The 16,504-nt window shown below is 37.6% G+C and overlaps 3 protein-coding genes across 4 annotated transcripts; 1 reads left to right on the forward strand and 2 right to left on the reverse strand.

The window, feature by feature from the left end:
• Nucleotides 1-290: 290 nt before the first annotated feature.
• On the forward strand, nucleotides 291-7,895 carry tbx20 (T-box transcription factor 20). The gene is made up of 8 exons (XM_079470328.1): nucleotides 291-737; nucleotides 1,584-1,818; nucleotides 2,070-2,234; nucleotides 2,615-2,723; nucleotides 3,390-3,548; nucleotides 3,871-3,947; nucleotides 4,980-5,092; nucleotides 5,205-7,895. The coding sequence occupies exons 1-8, from the start codon at nucleotides 611-613 to the stop codon at nucleotides 5,543-5,545; spliced, it is 1,326 nt and encodes a 441-aa protein (XP_079326454.1). The 5' UTR covers nucleotides 291-610; the 3' UTR covers nucleotides 5,546-7,895.
• A 1,592-nt stretch (nucleotides 7,896-9,487) lies between these two features.
• On the reverse strand, nucleotides 9,488-13,318 carry herpud2 (HERPUD family member 2). Of its 2 annotated transcripts, none has more exons than XM_079470111.1 (9): nucleotides 13,198-13,318; nucleotides 12,183-12,557; nucleotides 11,824-11,901; nucleotides 11,590-11,691; nucleotides 11,245-11,393; nucleotides 11,034-11,159; nucleotides 10,618-10,941; nucleotides 10,428-10,530; nucleotides 9,488-10,274 (listed from the first exon to the last, which is right to left on the reverse strand). In XM_079470111.1, the coding sequence occupies exons 2-9, from the start codon at nucleotides 12,327-12,329 to the stop codon at nucleotides 10,098-10,100; spliced, it is 1,206 nt and encodes a 401-aa protein (XP_079326237.1). In that variant the 5' UTR covers nucleotides 12,330-12,557; nucleotides 13,198-13,318; the 3' UTR covers nucleotides 9,488-10,097. The 2 variants fall into 2 exon arrangements, with proteins under 2 accessions (XP_079326237.1, XP_079326238.1); XM_079470112.1 differs by having other exon boundaries at nucleotides 9,627-10,274; nucleotides 13,091-13,199.
• Nucleotides 13,319-13,939: 621 nt separating this feature from the next.
• Nucleotides 13,940-15,457, reverse strand: pkdc (protein kinase-like domain containing). Its single transcript, XM_079469062.1, has 2 exons — nucleotides 15,394-15,457; nucleotides 13,940-15,050 (listed from the first exon to the last, which is right to left on the reverse strand). The coding sequence occupies exon 2, from the start codon at nucleotides 15,047-15,049 to the stop codon at nucleotides 14,084-14,086; it is 966 nt and encodes a 321-aa protein (XP_079325188.1). The 5' UTR covers nucleotide 15,050; nucleotides 15,394-15,457; the 3' UTR covers nucleotides 13,940-14,083.
• Between the last annotated feature and the right edge of the window lie 1,047 nt (nucleotides 15,458-16,504).

Raw genomic sequence — 16,504 nt, forward strand, 5'->3', positions numbered from 1 at the left:
ATTCAAGGGGGTCTGTACTACATCTTCCTGGTGTGAATAATTTCTCGTCTTCTTGAAATAATGAAAGCTAATAAAAAAGTAGGCTACTTGTTTTGTTGACAGATATGACGTGCAAAACTGCAATTGTACAAGAGGCAACAAGATTCCTGCAATTTCTAAGATTTTAATGTTACTTGTGTCCAGTCATTTTTTTTAGTAATATTATCCTAATAAGCTACGCATTCTTCACATCGGTTTATTAGGGCCTGTCACGTGTCATTATTAATATAAGATACGCCTTCGGTAGGACTGGTACATGGGCGCATAGCAGACGGAAGAGGACGAAGAGCCAATGATCTTGAAGCAACACACCGATTGGTCGTGGCTGACTACGACTGAGGGGCTTCTGAAATTAAGGGGACTGAAAGTCATCCAACACTTACAATGAAAAACCAGCCTGCGTAAGAAAACTCAGGGGTGACCGGAGCACTGCGCGCACAATGTCCCAGACGATTTGGAACTAACACCCTGTAGCCTTCAATCCTTATAGCGTTAACTAAAAGTAACGTCTTGTTTTTAAGGTCGAATCTGGACATTTCTGGTATTGAGAATAGTTTTGAGCATTCGCATCATGGAGTACACATCTTCCCCGAAGCCTCAGCTCTCGTCCAGGGCGAACGCTTTCTCCATAGCCGCACTCATGTCAAGTGGGAAATCCAAGGACAAGGAGTCGGAGGAAAATACGATCAAGCCGCTGGGTAAGACCACATATGAATGTAAAATATGAAGGAAAGTTTTGAAAAGCGTGCGTCTGATCGCAAAAGACACTGATTTGTGACAGACTACTGCAACGTCAACGTTTCGAGCACCACTGATACTAAATATATGGATTTAGGATTAAAGTAGTTTCGCATATTTTCAGTGGGTTATACAATTGCGTAGCCTACCGTTTGTCTCTTCATACAAGTGTAATCATTTTAAAGAAAGGGACACAAGAACGATATATATATAATATTTCCATTCAGCACAGTAAATGAAACATTCTGAAAATACAATCGTTGCATCCCTGTGTTTGGCTCGTGAAAAGCATATAATAATGTGAAGAACTCTTACACATAACCATATGTATGAATTAATGCCTAAAGTGACTGTAAAATGGAAAAAATGCAAGAATGAGTTTCGATTCTTTATTTTGCGTAATATCGTGTTGGTGCTTTTGTGCAGTTTATCAATGTTACATTACAGACGACGTTGCAATATACATTTAAACAAGAAAATCCTTCAGAGCCATCATTGTACACAATACCCTACATTTTAACGGGAGATATTTTAGATAATATTTCTGTGTTGCAGGACTGCCGTGTTACAATTGTTAGGCTACATGAAAGCAGGCCTCGTTTTATTTTATTTATAGTTCGCATGCATAATGACGATGTCATTAATGCTCATCGTTTTATTTTATATTTATGTCGTGACGTGGTTTACACCTTAATTCCACTCCCAGATCTTAATCATTTTATAATGGTTCATACACCATAATAAACTCGCTAATGCTGAAAATGTGCGAATACGCTTCTAATGGTCTGACATGATTTAAATTGTAGAACAATTCGTGGAAAAGTCATCATGCCATCAAAACCTCGGCGACCTTCCTGCTCTGGAAACCCACGGCGATTTCAACAGCACCGCGCCTCCGTTATGCACCGAGCCGCTTATTCCCACGACACCCGGCGTGCCCAGCGAGGAGATGGCCAAGATCTCCTGCAGCCTGGAGACTAAAGAACTGTGGGACAAATTTCACGAACTCGGCACGGAAATGATCATCACAAAATCCGGAAGGTAAAAGGCTCATATGATTTGAGTTTTTTAACTGCACCCAGACGAATTTTTGACTTGAACAATTCTTGGATACATTCCATTCATACGTTCAATTCATTGTGGCCTATTCGCCTATTGAAGATCTAAAGCAGAATACTTTAAATCAGTTCGCCTCTCTAATAATTTATATATATTTATTTTGGTCGTAAGTGCGTAAAACATTGTTTGTATATTTCACATTTGACATGCTGCTTATGCATTCATTTCAACAGAAGAATGTTTCCGACTATTCGTGTATCATTTTCCGGAATGGATCCGGACGCAAAATATATTGTCCTAATGGACATCGTTCCTGTGGACAATAAGAGATATCGATACGCCTATCACAGATCATCTTGGCTTGTTGCGGGAAAGGCAGATCCACCTTTACCTGCAAGGTAAACCTTTTGACGTGTATATAGACTATTTATTATTGTTTTACTGTTGCAAAATTGTGGAAACCAGCGGCTACTCCCCAATTTTTTTTACTGAAACTGATCATTTTAAGATGATGTGTTTTTCGATTTCAATATACGATTACTTCGTAAGGATCGATAAACGTACATTTTGTTATATTTATCAAATTAGTATAACCATTATAATATTATAGAAACAATAATACTTTAAATGGTAAATATACATTTGCTTTATAGATTAAGATTAAAAAGAATATAGTTCTATGTAAAATGCGGGCAAGCAGAACATTGTTGTCCCTATTCGTTAAAATGCCTGAATTTTATAGTCAGCAAAAATAAAAGGCTTTTTATTCGTTTTGCAGGTTGTACGTGCATCCAGATTCGCCATTTACCGGTGAACAGCTATTAAAACAAATGGTTTCTTTCGAAAAGGTCAAACTTACAAACAACGAACTGGACCAGCACGGACACGTAAGTCGTGAATTTGTTTTAAATTTTGTGTAACATTGTTTTATAAACATTACAAGTCACATCTTCCACGCTTATTATAAAAAATAAACACATCTAACCCACCAGCGAGCATGTAAAATTCAAGACACTCATTTGATGACTTAATATGACAAGTGTAGTGTGATATAGGCTACATTAAATGTGTACACAACATTTGGTTGTTTCGATTTTAAATTCTGGCAGTAGCCTATAATTTTGAAAGAAAATCGGGTGTAAGACACAATGACGCTTTTCTTTGAACACTTACGGTAATGTTTAAAAAGATTTTTGGTAAGCAATTTTAATAATTATTATTCAAGAACAATAAAGTGCGTATTTGTTACAAAATATGTACTGCATGCATTTCACAAAAGAAACAAGATTCCATAATGTAATATTATTTAAGGCATATCTTTCAAATGTATTTATATTTAAAGTCACAACACGTGACAAAGCTATACCATACCCTGATGCTACACAACCAAAAATGCTGCAACCTGTATATTTCATAATGTTTTATATATTCTGTATTTTTTATTTGCGCTATGTACCTGGTATTTTAATTGTAATTTAAAAAAATACAGTACATTTAAATACATTTCAAACTCTTCATATTTTTGTTATACTTACGAATATTTTGTTCAACAGATCATCCTCAACTCCATGCACAAGTATCAGCCCAGAGTCCATATCATCAAGAAGAAAGATCACACCGCCTCTCTACTCAATCTTAAGTCTGAAGAGTTTCGAACATTCGTCTTCACTGAAACTGTTTTCACTGCGGTCACTGCCTACCAGAACCAGCTGGTGAGTTTAGCAGCATTACTCTGAGAACAATATTAAACATTTAAATTATTATATTATAAGTAATTCTCTATGTATCTGGTCAAGCCTGTGTTATATTTAAGGATATATTGTTTTAAGCTATTTTATGAAACCGTAACACTGCTCTGAATAAATAATCGTCCTTTTGAAACTATTTTAAATTATTATAATTTTTCTGGCATTAGAAAAAATATATACTGAAAGGCGACAATCGTTACAGCCAACCTTATGTTTCTTTAAATCTTTTAGAATAAAGACTATGAATTGATGGACTAATTCGACGTTTTCAAATTTTTTGCTACAGATAACCAAACTGAAGATTGACAGCAACCCTTTCGCCAAAGGCTTCAGGGACTCCTCAAGACTCACAGATATTGAGAGGTATGAGGAATTCTGCTGCTGGATGTGTTGATCTGTGTCTTGCGTTCAGTGAGATCAGTGATTGCGGTGGGTGAGCAGCTGTACCGTGGAGTGAAATGTGTGGTGGGGAACATTTAGCGGATTCATTAACAAGTGCATAAGTGCCTTTTCATAAGATAGATTCTCATAGTTGCTGTTGTGTGTGGGTGGCTTAAACAGAAGAGAGAAAGGGGTATGAGACATGAAACACAAAAGGATTACATGACCCCTTAAAACGTCGCCAAAGCTGGAAATGACAAATCTGTTCCCTGAATTTTCTAATATAAATTCTAGTTAAACATCACAAGGCAAAATTAATTTAAGACACATGCAAAAGTACCAAAGAAAGTCAGTGACTGCCAAAAATACCAGACAAAAATGCATCCCTCTCTCTCTCTCTTTCGGTGTCTCTCTATTTCTTCTCTTTGGAAAGGCTGTGAATTAGATCTGATCAATTGATCTTCAGGGAGCTGCAGAAATCGCATTAGTCTGGAGTCGGGTACTGCACTAAAACACAGTGTAATTCAATTGAGCCCGGTGACTGATTGAAAACAGCCACCCAAGTTGTAGGGCTGCGAGGCCCCTCTCCTCGAGAGCGCATCACAGATAAAAACACACATATTTGTATTGCGCTGCTGACAGATATTGCACTTTCCTAACCTAATTGGGAGGCTAATGTGGACGCATGGCTCTTGTGATGCAGACCATCTCAGCCTGTCTGAGGGGTCTAATCTAACAGGAGCAAATGCATTTACTGCAAGGCAAGCAGACACGCTGCTCTCTGCACACTTGTTGTGTGTTAACGTATTTTTATGCAGGTGTTGTTCGGGCTGATGTTATGTTTCTTGACACTACCCACGCAGCCTGTAGCCTTGATTTATAGGTGCCAAAGATAGTATGACAAACAACAATTGTTTTGTTTATTAAAATGCAATGTATTTATTATTATATTTAAATAAGCAGTTGTGGATAAAGAGATTTATTTTGGGCTGTGATCTTTCGGTTTTGCTGTAGGGAAAGTGTTGAGAGCTTGATCCACAAGCACTCTTATGCCCGGTCGCCCATTCGGACTTACGCTGGTGACGAGGAGCCCTTGGGTGAAGATGGTCACTTGGCACACAGTAGAGGTAAGCAATTCTCAAACAATCGACCAAGTATACATTTTAACAGCAGTGCACTTTTATTTGCTGTAGACAGGTCATATAAATGATTTGGATATGTACAATTTTGCTTTTGTAGGTTCTGCATTCACTGCTTCGGATAACCTCTCCCTGAGCTCCTGGGTCACCACCACGTCTGGTTTTACCGGGTTTCAGCACCCTCAATCACTGTCTGCTATCGGAGCCGGCACGGCCTCCTTGGCCAGTCCTCTCCCTCACCCCATCCAGGGCTCTCTGCCCCCTTACAGTCGACTGGGAATGCCTCTCACCCCTTCCGCCCTGGCAAGCTCCATGCAGGGCAGCGGGCCTACCTTCCCCTCCTTCCACATGCCACGGTACCACCACTACTTCCAGCAAGGGCCCTACGCCGCCATCCAAGGACTGCGTCATTCCTCTGCAGTCATGACTCCGTTCGTATGATTCCTACCATTTACAATAAGTCAACCTGATTTCCCTACTGCTGGCATGTGAAGACACACGGCACCCAAACACACGCAAAAACACACGCTTACCCGAACTTGTCCTCGTGTTCAATATCCATGAGGAAAATGCCAGTTCGACACGTGTAAATAACATTGACCTGACACAGTATTACCCAACGACCCTGACACGCTGCTTCCCGCAGTCGTACTGGAGAAAAAAAGTAAATGACAAAAAGGCCAAGTGGACATGGAATTTTTCGAAGTGTAAACCATAATGTCGAGCATGAGTTTTTAGCATTGATAAGACTCGGAGATGGAAAAATCTTCATTTGCAGATATGTTTATGCTACCTTTAATGATTCATCTCATGCTTTGTCCACCCGCTTTCTTTTTTTTAAATGGATAGAGCTAAATGAGGAACAACCTCAGAAACATAACAAGGACAAACACTGGACATCTGCTGTTCCTCTTTACATCAATCACCTCTTATTGATATGATATCTGTGGAGCACTCACTTTTCTCCTACAAATCATTGATATATATATATATATATACAATAGAGGGCGCTGTGATTTCGGGATGTTTCAGAGCATCATTGGAAGGAACATTTTTGGACAATTCAAAAATGATGGACAGGCCACTGTTGGGTTTATCTTTATGGTCAGATAAGTAAAGTGGGTTTCCAGATATTTTGACTATGCTTGTTTAGTTTGAAGGCACAAACAACGTATTATTATGCTAAACTAAACATTATGAGATAAACTGCAAACGAAATGATTTAGTCACAATCACAACTCCGAACCATCAACAGGCACTATGAGGTCACTCGTAGTCACTACCAAAAAATTGTTGTATTAAACTGAATGTATATCTGCCTAAGACTGCTTGTCAACAGCCAGGAGACATCCACACCTGTAAATATTTGGTTAACTTTTGAATTATAGGGTTTTCACCCAGGGAAACGAGGGAAATTAGGTGATCCTGTTCATCAACATCCCTTAACCAAATCACAGAGAAACTGTTTTTGCCATAGACAGATGAAGGAACTAGAGTGTGTGTGTGTGTGTGTGTGGTTATTTGTATAGGTTAAAAATACAATTATATTGGATGTTCAGGCTAAAATTTATGAGAGTTATTTTATTATTTTTATTTCAATTAAAAACAATCCAAGCAGTGTCACATTGTGCGAATAATTACAGTCAGATTTAGCTTTTTAGGGTTCAGATTAAATTTACGTATGAAATGTGACGTTTTAATGAGCCAATGAGATGAAACCAAAATAGATTTGCTTTCTTCAATTACCAGATTTTGAAAACCCTCTCACTTCATCAAATATAAATCGTGCATTTCATGACCCACCATTTCAAGCCTTTGATTTGAAATGAATGGACTACCAACAATTATGTAATTGCAATGTATTAGCAAATGTTTTTTCTGTTTGTGTGTATTTTAAATGTAACCTTCCTATAAGGAGACAATGTTTTGATGACTTTTTTAAGTGCAATATATTTATTTCAGCTCTATGAAAAAGAAATGGCTAATGTAATATTTGAAGCAATGATGTTATTTGTAAACGAGGAGAAATATATATCACCCCAAACTGACCTTTTCAGTGTGATTTTTGTTGTTGTCACTTTGCATTGTTATCTTTATTCGGCTTGCCCAAAATATTCTGTCAGTTGGCAATGTATAAGCACAATTTAAATTCTTTACATTCAGTTCAGTCTTAAATAATATAGTAGGCCTAAAGTTAACAGGCACACAGAAAAATATATTTACATATGCAGATCATTTAGACTGTGTCTAACATTTAACTCTGCATACATTTAAGTACATTTTAAATTAACATATTCATCATTTAATTACTACATGGTACTTAGGACAAATTCAACGTACTTTACATGCATTGTATAGCAGTCACTTCATAAATCATGTCAATAACTATGTCTCTGTTAAATGTTTTTTTTTTTTTTTAATGTTAGCAGATATTGAGGATATAATGGACAACCACATTCGCAGTAAAAAACTACTACTGCAAAATGTACACTGACAAGTTTGCATGTTTTACTTGATTATTCATTTATAGAGGCAAACATTCTGTATAAAGTTTATCATATTGCTGTGACGATTGGTTAAGCTTGAAGTATGTACATAAAGAAACGAAGTGATCTGTGAAGTGACTTAATGTTATTCATCTCAAGTCTTACAAAATCAAACTAAAAAAATATACAAATATTTTGGATACAAATTCATCTGCAGATTGGTACAATTTATCAACCTCAAAGTTGAATTGCATGCCATTTTAAACAAAACAGTTGTTGGAATAAATAGAAAACCTTTGTTCACCAAATGAGACAGACTGTCATTTCAGAACCTATACAAGCAAACTATTTCTGATTAACCATACACAGATGTGACACCAATTATTCTTAATTAATATATTTTATAAAATACTTTGGGAAATGCCTATGGAATCTGTAGCATAATTCAACATATGTAGAAGGGCTCTATCACACAGCCATCGCTTTATAGACCACCCACCAAATCGATAGCAGGTCGTTAGTCACCGTTTCACCAGGAAAGAAAGCCACTATACCGTCTGATAAAAATCAGTTACATCCTTTAGAAATAAATAAATAAGCAAATAAATAACATCCAGTACGAGGGTGATTGGATTAAAGAGATAGGGGATAGGCAGAGTGAGGCCCGTGAGGTATGGCCAAAGAAATTGAAAGGAACAGTTCACCAGTGAGTCAATTTTAAGGAATAAGAGCGTAATTTGCACAGTGAATACTGCCAGCCAACTTTAATGTAATTTCTTTCAATTTTGCATGTTTTTCCTTTCTTTTATTTTTTTACTTCCTCTCCGTTTCTTTTCAAATGTCTGGATAAGACAAAGGGACTATGGTTCATTTTAATGGTGCAGCCGGGAATGAAAACGAGAATGTCTTTCCCTATGTTGGTTGTTGTCTCTATGCATACTTGGCCATGACAATTTAGTAATCATTTTATTAATGCACCGACTATTTATTTGTGAATTGCACAATTTGATGGCGAAATGTTCCCGTTAGAAACATATTGTTTTTACTGCAATGCCTGTGTAATATTTTCCGATTGTGTCTTGATGTTTGGTTTGATTTCACATTTTTCTTTTCCTCCCGTGATGTTAGTTTCAAGAATAGTTTAGTAACAATTCAGGCAAAATATTACAAACTAGGCTTACTCGATTTTTACATGCTTTGCCCCAATCCTGCATGCTTGGGTGTTGCTGATGAATGCCATGCGGTATTGTGAACTGTAGTTTTTACAAAAACAGTTTTACACATTCTGAAGAACTGATGAAATCATTGTCTGACAGAACATTCAGTGGAGATCTGTTCTCTTGATAAGAGTTGTCCTACCTTGAGAAAAGGGAGTGTAACCCGATTTGCACAGTTAGGCCTACTTAGTTGAGCCCGCATGGGTGAAATGAGCCCAATAAATGTCTCTGTCATGCATAATTAATTGTGTTGTTACAAGGAACGGAACAAAATCCATCTTCATTTGATTAGAGATTTTCTGAAGGCACTGAAGTGAATGATGCTCTACTCTCCATCTCACCTCAGTGTCTGGATAGGATTGGATAGATGGATGGATGTAAGAGGTTGGGCTCTGGAATGCAGAGGACTTTGTTATTTTATGCTGTGTACTGTAAGAGTAAAAGCGTAACGTCAAAAAGACGTAAGTTACGTAATAATTAAGAAAATAATTAAATGAAAAAAAATCCTATTCTGAAAGTTCTATTCTGAATTAATGTTGCAAAATATAAAACAATGTATAGATAGAAAGTCTTTGGTTTGGATGAATAATTAAAAATGACCTTATGTTCTATTGTAGAGGATAAAGTCTAGACATTATCTATGGATTTTATTGTATTAATTTAGTGTATTTTTTTGTTTTACTGCATGGGTGAGAACATTAAATCGGCAAGAAAATGATAATGTTATACATACATCTTTTGTAAATAAGGCCTACATAATACATGCAGTGGTGTTGCACATGTTTTTAAATCAGTGGCGCCCTCTTTCGGATGTAAAAGAAACCGTTCTGCTTTATTTCATGAAAGAAATAAAACCACTTATTACACTAAAGAACCAAAACCTGATTTTATTTAAAAACACACCTTGTTTCAATGAAATGCATATATTCATATATGTAAATATTTACTATTTATTTACACACGAGGAGGAGAAAAAAATTTTTGCACTAAGTCCATGGTTGACCAAGTCTTATGGTCTCGAGTGTTGTTTGATCAGATCAGAAAAAAAGTATTCCGTAACAACATGGACTGCACATCCATGAAATCTCAACCCGACTTAAGAGGTGGGGAAAGAAGCGTTAGGCAATGGCATATGGGGGAAATTTTAATACCATTGAAGCAGCATTGTAGACTTGCCAAAACATGGCAGATCTTTTTGTACATATTTATTTACATTTTTTTCTGCAGTGTATTGTCTATTTTTGTTTTTGCTTCCTCAACTGTGCAACAACTATGTGGAGAGGTCTGAGTTCAGTTGGCAGCGCGTTGAGGTCCCTCGGGGATGAGAGAGGTGAAAAAAGTGCTGATGAAAGACCATGCTGCCGAGAGGAAGCCTGGCTGATGTGGACCACCGTTTATGGGATCTTCCGGACCTTCCTCTCCACTGTCCCCCTCATCGTCTTCCATCCCCTCGTCCATCATTCGTTCCTACAATGGTGAAATAATGAAGCACATGGCCTAGTTTACTTAATATATTTTTGGTACAATTTTTGTTTTGTCGAGAAATTGACAAAAACAAAACGTAACAATACACTGCTCTAAATATAGAATAAAAAAAGATAATCGCCCACAATAACTAACCATCTCCTGCATATCATGATTTTGCTCCGCCTCATCTTGTGGACCTTCTTCAGCCCTTGGATTCTCTTGGTCAGCTCTAAAGGGAAACCATCCTGCCTGGTGCCTGAGATACACAAACAAAAACAAACTGTATAATTTCGATAGCAGAAACATTAGCTTTTCCAATAACAAACTTTAGTCTGTGACTTACAGATAAACCAGCAGCATGGCACCGATCACCATGACAAAGCGGCCGAAGGAGGAATAGAAGTATACGATGCTGAGTAGGATGGCGGCACGTGACACTGTGTACATCCAGTCCAGCCAGTCCCGGTTTAACTCATCATCGTTCAACATGGCCCCTCCTTGTGCGTTCAGCTGGATGTTGGGGTTGCCAGGGCGATCCTCAGGGGCAGGATTGGGCCCCATAGGGGCTGCAGGTTGGTTAGGCTGAGCTGGTTGAGTTGGTGGGCCAGCGCTGGAAGCAGAAGACGGGGCCGTGCTAGAGGCCTGGGACGCTGCCATGGCTGCTTGACTGAAAGAGAAAAATCATGAGATTAATGGTTCTCATAAGAAAATAAAAGCATGTATAAGAAATATAAGAAATATAAACAGCATGAAACTTACTATTGCACATAATAATGGCGAGCATACATCTGCTGCCACCAAAACATTTGCATTGGCATGTACATAGGGTGGACAGGAAAGCCAGCAGGGGCACCACCTTGCATGGGAATAGGAATTCCTTCAGGCCTGAGTAAGGAAAAAACTGTCAAAATTAAAGTCTGAATAAAGACATCAACAGTCATCTTATCATATTGTGTCATTGCGTGATGACCTCTGCATGACACCAGGAGGGGCCGGATTTAAGCCAAGCGTGTTTGCTGGGTTGCCTCGGTGCCGAAGACCATCAGGGCCTCCTGAGCTAGCTGGGCCATCTTGACTGGGGGTCGATGCTGAAGATGACACACCAGCACCGTCTGAAATCTTGGGATCGAAAAAGAGTAATACAGATGCATTAATAAGATGCTTTTATCCAAAGTGATCTTCACCTTCTTTCTATCAACGGACATGTCAAATCCCATGGTACTGAACCCATGAACCTATAACTGCTCTACCAGCTATGGGAAATAAACTTTTTCTCTCTATACATGATGTCAAAGGAACCAGGGCAGGCACTTACTGAAGAGATCGAATCAGTGGGGGTCACAGGGTTGCTGAGAGTGGGAGATGAAGGTGGGGTTCGAGAAGCACACACAAGGTGGACCATGTGGTATTCATCTTGCTGTTGGAATTCCAGAAAATCCAGAGATTCAAATGAAAAAAATAATCAAATAGTGTATACATTAAATAGTATAAATAACAGTCAAACAGTAAAGACGTTAGTGTGTTGAATTAAACCAGATCAAAAGAGTACCTTTCTAAGCACATCTCTTAACTGCAAGTGATCCTGCAGAAGCCGTCCAGAATAGACAAGTCTCTGGTCCTTAGATGACTAAAAGAGGAAATATAAACGTAGAATATAATAAATGCATTTGATGAAAAAGATGATATTGAAGCTTTACTTAAGAATGAATGTGATGCTCAGGCAAAATACCAGCAATGCCAAACATTCCTTTAAAGCAAGTGGGTAACATCTGAGGCCTAAACTTGGCGTAAATGTTCAAGAAGCGAGGCTCTAATGATCTTGCTACCCATATCTTTCATTTTAGAACAGATAACGCACCCGGTTTATAATAAAATAATTGCCCCAAAAAACAAAAGTAGCCTACTCACCGGCTTGCTAGGATAAACTTTGGAGATGTGTTTTTTCAAGTTCTCTACGGTCCAGTTCAAAAAACAATTGATGGTCTGGTCATCATATTTCTGGTTGGGTGCCTTGATGACAAGAGTAACGGGGCTGTCAACTGTACCCTGGTCCATGTTTCATACTAAAGCAGCTTTATCTATCAGATGGGGTTATCGCACAAAGCAAAGGTTCCTGCACAAGGCCAGGAATACTTTCCCTCATCAGAACTTATTCATGACAGGTGGCAAGCTGTAAACGTTTCCTTCATATTCCTCTCCAGGCTGTTTCTGCCCTCAGTGCCACATACAATCGGTACCTTTGGTAAGATGAATGTGGCAGAGGCAACTGGGTGCACTTAGCACCTAGGGGAAAAAACACAATGGAGATCTTCTGGTAAATGAAAACAGCACACTTCCCTCTATATGAAACGACAGTAAAACAGTTCTGCTTGCGAAAGATTATGTGAGATCATACTAAAGAACTTACACAAGGAGAACAAGTATGTACGAAGTCAAATGTGTTCATAAAAAGATATAACTAATTCACCTAAACCAATAAAACTGAACCTGGTCATAAAATGTCACATTTACAAGGAAGTTCATAACATGTAATGAGTGTTCTTAACTAAACAAATAGAAAAACACAGATTATTGTGAAAATAAACTCAGTATATATCGTGTTCGTGACAGTTGTCAATTCTGGTAACGTTAGAATATAACTAAACAAAAAACATCACATACAGTCGCCTCAAACCAATGCGTGGTGTACTTGATCAGAAAATCTAGCTAAATCGCAAAGGCTTTATACTAAATCCAAGCCTTTACCGTCAGACTAAAAATAAACATAGATTTAATAAGCAAACAACATACGACCAACTAGCCAGTTAGCAACTCACACCACATTAGCCCAAAGATCGCAGAACGCTGAATATCTACGTTTGTTATTCAAATATAAAGATTGTAGTTTAAATACATGTTAGGAGAAAACAAAAACTATACGCACCCGAGAAATGTCTCTTCCCAAAGACTGTTTTCGTGTAAAATGGAGTCGGGCGTAACTCCGGAAATGACGTCGGGAGAACTGAGAGGACAGTTCCGCACATTTGGAGATGCTTCCACATACCAAAGCGGACCCCTATGACTGACCTGAAATCAGTTCTAACATTTTTCTCGAATACAGAATAAAGCTGTGGGGTGTTGTGAGGGTTCCTAGATCAGTGTGAACGTTCTTCATGCTTCATGGAAAGACAATAGCAGAAATTCGCCGATTTCCACAAAATAACTGGTCATGGGGAAATAACATACATTAAGCGATTTTTAACACACGACAGTGTATGCTGATAAACGTGTTATTAAAGGTAGTAATGGAGTGGATTATAGAAGATTAACAGATTGAATAATTCAATAGGAAAGGCATTTTAGGAAAGTTAACCATAGTTTTAATGTAAGAGTAAAAAGTGTAGTAACCATGGTTTGAGCAAATGATATAGATTTACTACAAACATCATGTTTAAACTATGGTTAGTATGTAAAACCAAAGTAAATTTGTGATGGTTACTATAGTTAAAAAATACGGTCGATTTGCACAAAGGTCATTAATAATAAGCTTTATAGTTTTCTTTTTACAATTATAATAATTAAATGTTGCTATAGTAAAATATGTTTGTGGGTACCTCTTATCAATTTATTATCTCTAATCTATAATACAACAAAGTTGGAAACAAAGGCACAAGGGCTAGAAAACTGGAATTAATATACATTTTTAATCTCACAGGCACATTACATACAGAATATACATACATTTTGCAATACAGCATTAATGCAAATAACCCTTATACTTCTGTTTAATTGCAGAATAAAACACAATACATTAAACACCTAAGTTTTGTTTAAGATTGTTTCAGTGTATTATATACCTCTTCGACAAGTCTTTTGCTATACTTATTAATCTTGTGATGCCCCGGCATCCACCCAAGTACAAAGCGATGAAAGTCTGTCCAAGCAAATGCAAACATACTTCTCCATTCTTTCTCCAGCTCTGGAAAATTGGCCTTATTGCCCACTGATATCCGCAACTCTGAAAAATAGTGCTCTAAAAGTCCTGGCACTTTTCTTTCACACTCCCTCTCATCCATACAGCTGCCTAAAAAATAAATAACATCTTTCATTCCACAACCTCCACCGACATACTGAAAATCTACAGCTGCGACCTGCAGACCACCCTTGGAAAAGCAGAAATTTGCTAGTTTTGCATCACCATGCAGAATTGTAGTAAAACGACAGCTGTTGAGGATGTTGTCTATCTGAGCAGCGGCCGCTTTGAGTTTTTGATCTGACATGGCTTCTAACTCTTCAGGTCTTGTTGCTAAATGCCAATACGTTCCTACAGACCACAGACCTTCTGGGGATACACCAAGAAAGAGGCCATGAAAGTTGGCAATCCAGCTGAGGCATGCTTTCATTTCAGCATCATTTATACAGTTTTTTCTTTCTGGGAATCCTGCCACATCAAGGTCTTCCAGAACAATCAACAGCTCGTCACCAAATGACTGGGAGGCCAGAGAGATGGGAGCTTGACAGTGTTCATTGGTAGTGTAGTTTTGGTACCAATGACTTTCAACTTGATAGGATCGCACTTTGCGCTGGTGAGATATGTCTGAGTTCCAACCTCCTGGATGTTTCAGGTTTTGGGGAAACTTTACATGTTTGACAACAACAGATGCCCGGTCACATCCCTGCAAGTGGACTCTTCTTATTTCACCATAACCGCTCCACAACGTCTGAATCTTCTCTCCAATCTGAAGAGACGTTGCTCCACATGCTTTCAAAATGAGCTCCTGGTGTTCCTGTTTCATTCTAGAGATTAAGATTTGTAACATAAAAGACTGTTACAGGTCTATTAAACATATTTAGTTGTATTTAAATGTTGGTTCAAACTAACTAAAACGTATTATTATAGTAAACCATACATTGACAACTTTATTTAGAATATAGGCCATTTCAAATAACTTATCAAATAGTTCAACTGAATCGTTTATATAGCAGGCTACTTTTGAATGAATAAACAAATTATGAGGTTAAAATAAAATAAGCAGACTAGCGCTGCAGTGTCTTATCGAGGGTCGATTATCAAAGAAGCCACTGGATAACGAAATGACCGATTCATTTGTCTTTACGATACACATTGGTTTGCATTTACCTTATATCTGGCTGTGAAAGGTTTTCGGCAAAAGACGACGTAGAGCTAGCAGGTACAACTTCCGGCACACGAAAATGGCATTCTGGGAAATGTAGTTATTGGTGGGCTCAATTTACGAAAACGAGTGTAATGTCCGGATCAAATTCATCCCCTAAACCACAAGTTAATTATATAATCTAGAAATAAGATGTTATTTTTTTCAGAAAGACTAAGGAATAAAGAAAATGACTGGGTTTCATGACTGTTCCAAAGAAAATTTAGCAAGAAAATGTAAATGTATTTTATTTTTATTGTGAATTGCTCGTTTTTGTTTTACATATTTACGTTATACATTTTACAAGATGTTCCAGACTTTGCTTAAGAGACATCTAAATCTGTTGTTGAATGTTGAATATTATTGAAAATATTAACAACTAATAATAATTACAAAATATTTAGGTCTATTAAATCCTTGATTGGGATGTAATCTTTAATCTCGAACATTGTCATTTACTTCCTGTGAACATTTGGTTGGCCAATTTCACCCATAACAAGAAATAATTGTTCATGTGTGACTCAGTCTAGAGGTGGTCCATACACTTCAACCTCACATAGTGTGAGAAATTCACTTCGGCCAGGACCAAGAATTACAACATTGACTTAACCTCCCCAGAGGTCTACCGAAAATTAAACTAACTAAAGCACAAACTAAAACTTTCTCTACCAAATTTAAAACTTGGCAACATATTAGTTTACAGCAATGGAGGCTGAAATTGTCAAAGGACACACCACTGCATGCAAAACAGCGACATGATGATTGATTTTGGTACAATGATCCTAAAAAGCCAGGAGAAGGCAAAGAGAAACATGCAGTCAGGACAGTTTTCTAAAGCAATTTACAAATGAGGTAAACAATGGAAGCAATTGGAACAACAAAAAGCATACGTGCAATAAAAATGGTCTCATATAGCCTACCACAGTATACAGAGCTAAGTTCTTTTTAGAAAGAGTAGAAAATAGATAGAAGTCAGAACAGATCGTCAGGTGCAGACGGAAGAGATTTGTCAATCAACTAATATATGACTTTGTACTAAATTAACTAAAAAAGTAATTAACTTATATGAAAGGCATA

The sequence above is a fragment of the Barbatula barbatula genome, assembly GCF_947034865.1.
Source record: "Barbatula barbatula genome assembly, chromosome: 12".
In the NCBI taxonomy this organism is placed as follows: domain Eukaryota; kingdom Metazoa; phylum Chordata; class Actinopteri; order Cypriniformes; family Nemacheilidae; genus Barbatula; species Barbatula barbatula.

What these genes read in the sequence shown, in the direction of transcription:
- herpud2 (XM_079470111.1), bottom strand. Translation starts at nt 12,329, where the DNA reads ATGGACCAGGGTACAGTTGACAGCCCCGTTACTCTTGTCATCAAGGCA. An exon ending in TAAGAGATGTGCTTAGAAAG is followed by an intron (nt 11,692 to 11,823) that starts GTACTCTTTTGA and finishes GAATTCCAACAG; the next exon opens with CAAGATGAATACCACATGGT. An exon ending in CCTCCTGGTGTCATGCAGAG is followed by an intron (nt 11,160 to 11,244) that starts GTCATCACGCAA and finishes TTCCTTACTCAG; the next exon opens with GCCTGAAGGAATTCCTATTC.
- tbx20 (XM_079470328.1), top strand. Translation starts at nt 611, where the DNA reads ATGGAGTACACATCTTCCCCGAAGCCTCAGCTCTCGTCCAGGGCGAAC. An exon ending in ATCATCACAAAATCCGGAAG is followed by an intron (nt 1,819 to 2,069) that starts GTAAAAGGCTCA and finishes TCATTTCAACAG; the next exon opens with AAGAATGTTTCCGACTATTC. An exon ending in GATCCACCTTTACCTGCAAG is followed by an intron (nt 2,235 to 2,614) that starts GTAAACCTTTTG and finishes TTCGTTTTGCAG; the next exon opens with GTTGTACGTGCATCCAGATT.
- pkdc (XM_079469062.1), bottom strand. Translation starts at nt 15,049, where the DNA reads ATGAAACAGGAACACCAGGAGCTCATTTTGAAAGCATGTGGAGCAACG.